At 57.6% G+C, this 8,394-nt stretch overlaps 2 protein-coding genes across 5 annotated transcripts; one reads left to right on the top strand and one right to left on the bottom strand.

The window, feature by feature from the left end:
- The first annotated feature begins 360 nt into the window (after window positions 1–360).
- Window positions 361–3,024, top strand: LOC108542723 (tetratricopeptide repeat protein 16-like). Of its 2 annotated transcripts, none has more exons than XM_017892851.1 (2): window positions 361–1,199; window positions 2,129–3,024. In XM_017892851.1, exon 2 carries the CDS (start codon window positions 2,148–2,150, stop codon window positions 2,904–2,906), a length of 759 nt encoding a protein of 252 aa, XP_017748340.1. In that variant the 5' UTR covers window positions 361–1,199; window positions 2,129–2,147; the 3' UTR covers window positions 2,907–3,024. The 2 variants fall into 2 exon arrangements, with proteins under 2 accessions (XP_017748340.1, XP_017748341.1); XM_017892852.1 differs by having other exon boundaries at window positions 362–1,199; window positions 2,176–3,024.
- A 1-nt stretch (window position 3,025) lies between these two features.
- TOR2A (torsin family 2 member A) lies at window positions 3,026–7,903 on the bottom strand. Of its 3 annotated transcripts, none has more exons than XM_017892849.1 (6): window positions 6,652–7,903; window positions 5,833–6,098; window positions 5,457–5,537; window positions 4,881–5,056; window positions 4,079–4,206; window positions 3,026–3,776 (listed from the first exon to the last, which is right to left on the bottom strand). In XM_017892849.1, exons 1-6 carry the CDS (start codon window positions 6,800–6,802, stop codon window positions 3,550–3,552), a joined length of 1,029 nt encoding a protein of 342 aa, XP_017748338.1. In that variant the 5' UTR covers window positions 6,803–7,903; the 3' UTR covers window positions 3,026–3,549. The 3 variants fall into 3 exon arrangements, with proteins under 3 accessions (XP_017748338.1, XP_017748336.1, XP_017748339.1); XM_017892847.1 differs by having other exon boundaries at window positions 3,026–3,794; window positions 6,652–7,899; XM_017892850.1 differs by lacking the exon at window positions 5,457–5,537 and having other exon boundaries at window positions 3,026–3,794; window positions 6,652–7,897.
- Window positions 7,904–8,394: the final 491 nt, after the last annotated feature.

Below are 8,394 nucleotides of genomic sequence, written 5' to 3'. Positions count from 1 at the left end.
CAGAAAAAAAAAAAAAGAAAAAAAGAAAAGAGGAAAGAAAATGCTAGCTCTTCAGTTTTCTCTTTTTTTTTTTTTTTTTTTGGAGACGGAGTTTCACTCTGTCTCACAGGCTGGAGTGCAGTGGTGCGATCTTGGCTCACTGCAAGCTCCACCTCCCAGGTTCACACCATTCTCCTGCCCAGGCCTCCCAAGTAGCTGGGACTACAGGCACCCGCCACCACACCCAGCTAATTTTTTGTATTTTTAGTAGAGACAGGGTTGCACAGCATTAGCCAGATGGTCTTGATCTCCTGACCTCATGATCCACCCGCCTCGGCCTCCCAAAGTGCTGGGATTACAGGCGTGAGCCACCGCGCCCAGCAGCTCTTCAGTTTTCTAGCTCATGTTAGAATGAATATTAGAGTACACACCTTCCCTCTGTGTGCCCCCGAAATCAGAGGCTCCCTCCCCCAGGGAGATGTTGGGCTGAAGTGGATGGAACCCAGAGCACAACTCCCAGCTGGCGCCTGGAGCACTATGGTGCACCTCGCTGTCTGCAGTTGTGAACGTGGGCAGACCTGCAGCCTAGGTAGGGTCTGGCTGTGGTGGCCAGCAGACCTGGATTCAAACTCGGCCTTTCTGCTTCTTGGCTGAGTGGCCCTGGGCAGGTTGCTTATGGGCTCTGAGCCTTAGTTTCCTGGTCGGTGAAATGGTCATTAGCAGCTCTCCCCATCCCTCCGTCCCCACTTGTATTGGGAGAATGGAAGGGGGTAAAGCCTAGAGAAGCTCCTCAAGTCCTCCATAAGCATTCCCCAGGGCACAGCCCTTTATAATGTACAGAAGCCTGTCCCACGCCTGAACTCATTTTCATTTTGCAGTTGAAAAAGCCAAGGTGCTAGGCAGCCCCTTCAACACAACTGTCCTCATGGCACCATATGCCTGTCCAGCCTGGCCGCCCCGTTCCTGCCAGGCTTAGCCTCTGTGTGTCCCCACCCCACCCTAACCTGGCACCTTCAAGGACCTCTGAGCTCAGGAGAATGACCACCGAGCGGCCCAGGGCTGCTGGCCTTCTAGAGGCGCAGCTGCGTGGGCCTCCTACCATCTGAACTACAAAGCCTGTTTCTTGCCATAGGAGAAGAAACCAAAGCTCACACCTAGCAAGGTGGCGTCCCTGTCTGACAGCTACCTCGACCAGACCTCTTTAGCTTCCAGCATGAGCTGTAAGTCCCTGGGGCTCCCGCCAGGCCTCAGGAAACTAAGGCAGCAGGGTGGTCAAAGGTCAGGAGTCGAAGACCGCTGGCCTAGGTGTGAGTTTAGCTCTGCTGCTGACAGCTGGGTGGCCTGGGGCGAGTGGCTCTAGAGCGGGAGTAACACTCTTGCTGGGCCTGCCGAGGACTCAGCGGGCAGTGCCCAACATGGGCAGAGAGGCCGAGGCTTGCTCCAGGCACTTCATGGTAGCTGCTACTCTGCTCTCATCCCCTCCCAGCCCTGTCCCAGAAAAAAACCCACAAACCTTGTGCATGGCCAGGGGGCTTTTAGCCCCAGTTCCGTGGGGCCCCAGCCTGGAGGAGACAGAAATGAAGAACGGGGAGGCTGCTCCTCAGAGACCCCAGGGTGGGTGTGCGCAGTCCTCTGTGGGGAGGGGAGTGGCAGGGCCCAGGCTCCTTCTTCATTTCGTGCATCCAGCAAACCCACCGAGTGCCCTGGGCCAGGCCTGTGCTCAACACTGGGCACAGGGATGACTGGCATAGTCCTTGCCCTGGGACATGAGCTCTAAGCTCCAACAGGAAGAAGGCTCCCAGGTGACCCGACAGCCAGGAGACAGGGCAGACACAGTGCAGGGGAAGCTGCGGCTGTGGGTGCATTTAGCGCCTTTTAGTGGGGACAAGGATGGAAGGGCAGGAGGGTGCCAGGCAGAGGGATGCAGGGGCCCTGCTGGGGCTGTCTGCTGCAACAGGAGCAGAGGGCAGGGGCAGCCACAGAGCAGAGGCCTGGGACTGGGAGAAGGGGGCTCTTAGGCATCTCCCCCCATGTCACAGCCCCACCCCTCGGGATCTGGGGCGCTGGGGGGCTGGGCGGGGGTGATCTGCAGGTAATGCGAAGCCTCAGGGCCACAGGCCAGTGTGAAATTGGGAAGCCCCTTTTCCAGGGCAGGTGCGGCAGGCCTGATGGGTGCTCTTGGCACACCCTTCCCAGTCAGGACCACATGCACCTCGGAGACTGAGACGTCGGCTATCTGCCAGGAATACAGGAGCACCTCAGCCACCGCCATGACATTCTCTGACTCGTCACTGCTGAAGACGCAATCCTCAGACTCTGGGAACAACAGGGAGGCATTGAGCCACGGTTCCAGAAAAATCAAGGACATCCAGGGCCAGAGGCAGAGCCTTAGCAAGACCCAGGCCACCCAGAGCCAGAGGCAGACCTTCAGCAAGACCACGGCCACCGTACACAGGAGGAACTCCAGCAAGACCAAGGCCACCCAGGGCCAAGGGCGGCGCTCCAGCAAGACCGAGGCCACTCAGGGCAAGAGGCAGAGCTCCAGCGAGATCGAGACCACCCAGGGCCCAAGGCAGGAGCCCAGCAAGACCAAGACCACCCGGAGCCCAAGGCAGAGGCCCAGAAAGGTCAAGGCTGTTTGTGGCCGGAGCTGGAGACCCAGCAAGGTTGATGCCACCCAGGGCCGAAGCAGGGGACTGCTCCGAAGTTCCACCAAGACTGAGGCTTTCTATGACTCAAACTGGAGCCTCAGCAAGACTGAGGATGTTCAAGGCCAGGGCCAGAGAACCAGCAAGGCTGAGGCTGCCCAGGGCAAGAGCCGGGGCATGAACTCAACTTCCAGCAAGGCTGAGTCCACCTGGGGACCCAGCCCGAGTCTCAGCAAAACGGAGGTTGGTCAGGACCTCACCTACTATGAAGCTCTCTGAAGGGACCATCTAGCCCCTCACTTCTTGCTGGGGAGGGGAGCAGTTCTACTCACCCCCCAACACTGGCACTGAGCCAGCTGCCTCCTTCCAGAGCAATTAAAAGTCTTAACAAACAGTCCTCTGGTCCCATAGCTGAATTTATTATACTTGTTCTCTTCTTTTACAAAATTAAAAACTTCTAAAACCAGGCCCAAGTGGCAGCTTGAGTCCCTCCATTTATGGAAACTGAGAAGGCTCCACCTGGCTTGATGAAATGGACACAGGGTGTGGGGTGGAGGGGAGGGGGCGTGGTGCCCGACCAAGGAGGCAAGGGGCAAGGGGCAAGGGTGGCAGACTGAGGAGGGAGCGCCGCCACGAGCCACAGTCCCTGAGTTATAATTCACAGTAAGAAGGCTCAGGCTGCAGGGGGAGGTCAAGGCTCAGTGAGGTTCTGGGGTGACCAGGGGTTTCCCTGGGGAAGATGGCCAGGGCCAAGATGCTCTTGAGCCAGATTAGAGGCCAGGGCCCTTTCCCAGCCATCTGTCCCGTGGCCCAGCCACCACTCCCTTCATCTCACTTGGTGTGCTGGGTTCCTGTGACAGAGGCCCCAGGCCTTTCCTGCATGGCCTGGCCATTAGAGGGGCCAAGGATACCACCCGGGGAGTCAGAGAAATAAGGAGATTCGGGAGGCCACAGTCTTGCAGCCATTGGAGGAGAAGAGCTGCTCGTCCTCAGGGAAGAAGGTGGTGCTGTCCAGCACAGCCTGGACAACCTCATCCCTCGGCTCCAGGCCCAGCTGGGCCAGCTCATTGAGCACGCAGTGCCGGACATGGTGCCGCTGCAGTGGGAGGAAGGGCACCACTGCGTCTAGGAGGCGCTCTTCCATGATGCCTGAGTGTGAGAAGCCATCTGCAGGAAGGGCAGGTGGGGAGGGGGCCTTGTGCTTCACAAGAAGGGAGAAGCCAGCCCCCACCCCCAGGGGCAGGAGGAAAGATGCTGGCCTCAGTCCCCTCAGCCGCCTTCTGGGTGTAGGACTCAGGGCCTGTAAGGCTGACCCAAGGTCACAGAGCTGGGAGTGCCAAAGCCGGGCTCAGAACTAGCAGGTCAGTGGGCAAAGCATGAGACCCCGGGAAAGCCTGGCCCCTGGGTGTGGGGTGAAGCTGCCCGGGAGGGGGCTGCTGAGCCAGACTCACGGTGTGGGTTATCCAGCACTGCGCGGGAGATGACTGGCTCCAGCTCCTGCAGGAGGATCTCCTCGCGGTCCCGGCGGCTGCGCCACGCCTCCAGTGCCACCTGGTTGATCTGCTCGCCACCCGTGTTGCTAAAACCATGGGGGACCCAGGCTGAGACTCAGATGAGGACTAGCGCAGGGCAGGATTGGACCCTCGCTTCCCTGCTGCCACCTGACAGGAGCACAGCCCAGTGCAGGGAGGAGCCAACCCCACTGAGAACGCTTCACCTCCCCCTCCATGGTGTCCATATCTATGGCCCCTGCAATTCATGCCATATACTTTACAGTTTACAAAACGCTTTTGTGTCCCTCAACTGACTTTCCCTCACTAAACTTCCAGGAAGATATCGGGGCATCATTATTGGCTCCGCTGTTCAGAAGCAGAGACAGAGGCTCAGAGAGGCGGAGCCATGCTGCCTGAGGAAACACAGCAAGGATTCTGAGAGCTGGGACTAAAGGACAAGAACTCTGTTCCTGTTTTCCCCAGGCCTGTGTCCTCCTCACCACAAAAAAACTTCTCGACCTGGCAGGGCTTCCACAAGGAAGTGGTGATCAAAAAGACTGAGCCCAGACTGGGCTGAGAGTGTCCAAAGGGAATCAACCAGGCGGAATGACAGTGTCATCTCTGAGAGGGTGGGGGGCACTGGGGAAGCCCAGCTAAGCCCACAGGGAAGTGGATTCTGCTGGGAGCACAGGCCAAGGCTGCAGAGCTGAACCTCTGCGAAGTGGCCCCCCACCGTGCCCCCTGCAAAGCCGGGCCCCACCTGATGAAGATGAAGATGGCTTTGCGATAGTTGGTCCCGTATACAACCCAGGAGGAGCCCAGGAAAGGCCGCAGGACTTCCATTAGGCCTGGGGGCATCTTGTCCATCTCATCGAAGAGGAAGAGGGAGCGGCCGCAGGCAGTGAGGTTCCCTTGGACCCAGCTCTTAAGATCCTTCTGTAGGGGAGAGACAGGAGTTCCGGGGGGGCTGGAGAAACTCCCCCAACCCCAGACCTCTTCCCAAACCAAAAACTAATCTCCTTTCTAGAGAGATGTGGTCTCCCAGAGGGCACCAACCTCTTAGTGAGACTGATGGTGAAACTGTATCCCAGAGAGGGGCAGAGACTTGCCCAAAGTCACACAGCCGGTCAGCAGCAGAACAGGGACTCAAACCCAAGCCTCCCACTTCCCTGTTCAGGGCTCCTTGCACAACACCTGCTGCTTTCTATAAAAGAGGAAGGCTCCTTCCTGCTCCTTGAAACTACACAGCAGTGTTGACAGCTGAAACTGATCAGCCTGGAGGGTACCTTGCAATCAACAGCAGTAGTAGTAAGAGCCAGTATTTCCCGATGCTTACTCTGAGCCACGAATTGGGGGGATTTCCAGCAAGACAACAGTGCAGATTATCTGATAAACATAGGTGCTCCATACATAATATCTGCAATGATATAATCTCATGTCCCTCACAACAACCCTGGCAGGTAGGTACTACCAGGTTCCTTACTGTCCCAAGGAATCAAAGTACTCCCTGCCAGGTAGAATGGCACCTTCCCAAGTTCTGTGCAGGATGGGTCCTGAGTGCTGAGGCTGCAGCCAGCTGTGTGGCCTGGAGCAGGTGACTCCCCTGTCTGGGCTCAGGACTTACTCCCTAGGGTGGCACCCCATGGTGAGGAGAACCCTAGGGTGGCACCCCATGGTGAGGAGAACAGTGGTCAAGGACGCATCCAGCCTACCTTGTAGCGCTCGATGTGGCTGGGGTGGGGGAAGTGGATGACGGGAGAAAAGTGGTGCACGCGGGGGCTGCGGAGGCCGCCCTGGAAGAGGTAGTGCGCCAGCAGGGAGCTGACATAGGATTTGCCGGTGCCGGTCCAGCCGTGCAGGGAGAGGACCAGCGGCTTGGTGGGGGCAGGGTCGCGCACAAAGGACTTCAGCGCCTTCACCACCAGCGCCTTGGCCAGATGCTGGCCAGCCAGGTGCTGAGCCAGGTCACACTCCAGACCTAGGGCCACAGGAGGATGGTGAGGACACATCCCACCAAGGCAGAGGTTCAAGGGGAACGTCATGTCTGGAACCTGGTATGGAACGTCATGTCTGGACTCCTATGTCCTTACGTTTGTCCAAGCTGTCTATGCACATGGCACGGGGACCTTGGGGTCTGTGGCGGAAAAGAGCCACCTTCGGGCCTGATTCAGCTCGGCAGCGCCCCCACCAGGCGGTCATCAAGATTGCACTCAGCCCTAAACGCGAGCTGTCAACGAGGTCAGCCCCAGCCCCGGCCATCCCCAAGGCGCTCTTTTCCCTTGACGGCCAGGCCATTCCGGGGAGGTCCAAGATCTCCCCCAAAGGGCTCTGCTGGCTGAGGTCTCTCTCCAGGTTGGCAGGGCCTCCTGGACCTCAACGAGTACCCTCCACCCTCGCAAGTCTGTCGGCCCCGCCCCCCGGTCCCACCCTTTGAGTCCTCAGCTGCTCTGGCCGGGGCCAGCCGGGCTCCCAGCACGCCAGCGTCCGCCCGCGCCCGCCCGCCCCTCGCTCCGGGCTCCCTGGCGCCTCACCCGGCAAGTCGGGCCGGAAGTCGCATTCGCAAAAGGCGCCCAAGTTGCAGCGCAGGGAAGCCAGGTCCCAGGCAGCGGCCGCGGCCGAGACCAGCCCGAGCAGCCCGAGGAGCGAGCCCCAGGGCCGGCAGCTGCGCGTCACCGCCGCCATCCGGGTGAGGCCCGAGCTCGGTGTGGAGCAGCCAACTGCCTCGCCCGGGAACTGCAACTCCCGGAGTGCACCGCTCCGCAGCAGCCACGCCCATCGCCTACAACTCCCGACACCCCTCTCCCAGTCTCCAAGGCAGGCCCGTCATTCCGCAGCAGGACCAGAAGGTGGCCTCCAGGGGGAACCCGCGAACCGTCCAATCCGGGACGGCGGGCCGCGTTTCCATGGCCACGGTAACTAGGGTACCATCGTAGTAACTCAGAAAGAATAAATAAAGGATTATGACCACAAAGGGCGACGTAACAATTACAGCAAAAACTTGTGCGGAACCTTACACCTTGCAAAGCGCCTTTCCCATGCTCCTTTTTTGTTTTATGTGACAAAACTGCCCTCGCTAACAGTTTTTGGTGAGCACCTACTCTGTGCCATTAGTGCTAAATGTCTATATAACTTATAATATGGTAATAGTATCTGCTATCCAGAGAAATGGTAGTGTTTCAATGAGATACAGGCACACAAACTGTTTGGCTCTGAAAGTGATCAATAAATGATTATCAACATTCTGTTGTGTATGAAACAGGACTGTCCCTCACCTAGCAGCAACTGTGGCCAAATGCTTGGCATCAGTTCTGGGAGATGGGTTCTGTTGTTGTCCCCATGTTAATAAGGAGGCATTTGGGACCGAAGAGGTTAAGCCTTTTACTCAATGTCACGCAGCTGGTAAACAATAGAACTAAACCCAAGTCTGGCTGCTGCCAGAGCCCTAGTGCGCGGTTGCATGTTATCAGCCTCTCTTGGTCAAAAGATTCAGAAGGCAAAGGACTCCAGACGTTTGAGGTTCAGCGCACAGGCTTCCCAGGCCTCCAGCTTGGCCTGGATTCGTTTTGATCCATGTTGCCCACCTCCCCCGCCCACTGGAGTAAGGGAACCAAGACAACAGCCTTCATGGCCCACCTCAAAGACCCTGTCCCTACCAACCTCAACACATAGTCACACACACACACACACACACACACACACACACACACACACCAAGGCTTAGGGGGCCAAATATCAAAGCCTGAAAAGAAAGAAGTAGTTGCACTGGGTGCAGTGGCTCATGCCTATAATCCCAGCGCTTTGGGAGGCCGAGGTGGACGAATCAACATGGCGAAACCTCGTCTCCACTAAAAATACAAAAATTAGCCGGGCGTGGTAGCAGGTGCCTGTAATCCTGCCTACTCTGGACGCTGAGGCGGGAGAATCACTTTAACCCGGGAGGCGGAGGTTGCAGTGACATAAGTGAAACTCCGTCTCAAAAGAAAAGAAAAAAACAAAAGGGAAGGAAAGGAAAGGAAAGGAAGAAGGAAGGAAGGAAGGAAGGAAGGGAGGGAGGGAGGGAGGAAGGAGAGAGAAAAGAAAGAGAGAAAGAAAGAAAAAAGAAAAGAAAAAGAAAATGAGCCGGGCGCGGTGGCTCACGCCTGTAATCCCAGCACTTTGGGAGGCCGAGGCGGGCGGATCACAAGGTCAGAAGATCGAGACCATCCTGGCTAACACGGTGAAACCCCGTCTCCACTAAAAATACCAAAAAAATTAGCCGGGAGAGGTGGCGGGCC

This window comes from Rhinopithecus bieti, unplaced genomic scaffold, assembly GCF_001698545.2.
Source record: "Rhinopithecus bieti isolate Rb0 unplaced genomic scaffold, ASM169854v2 scaffold_22745, whole genome shotgun sequence".
Classification (NCBI taxonomy): domain Eukaryota; kingdom Metazoa; phylum Chordata; class Mammalia; order Primates; family Cercopithecidae; genus Rhinopithecus; species Rhinopithecus bieti.
The sequence above is the reverse complement of the archived record's forward strand: the minus strand, read 5'-3'. Positions and strand labels throughout refer to the sequence as shown.

What these genes read in the sequence shown, in the direction of transcription:
- LOC108542723 (XM_017892851.1), top strand. Translation starts at nt 2,148, where the DNA reads ATGGGTGCTCTTGGCACACCCTTCCCAGTCAGGACCACATGCACCTCG.
- TOR2A (XM_017892847.1), bottom strand. Translation starts at nt 6,802, where the DNA reads ATGGCGGCGGTGACGCGCAGCTGCCGGCCCTGGGGCTCGCTCCTCGGG. An exon ending in GCCACATCGAGCGCTACAAG is followed by an intron (nt 5,538 to 5,832) that starts GTAGGCTGGATG and finishes ATATCATTGCAG; the next exon opens with ATATTATGTATGGAGCACCT. An exon ending in GCCATCTTCATCTTCATCAG is followed by an intron (nt 4,207 to 4,880) that starts GTGGGGCCCGGC and finishes CCATGGTTTTAG; the next exon opens with CAACACGGGTGGCGAGCAGA.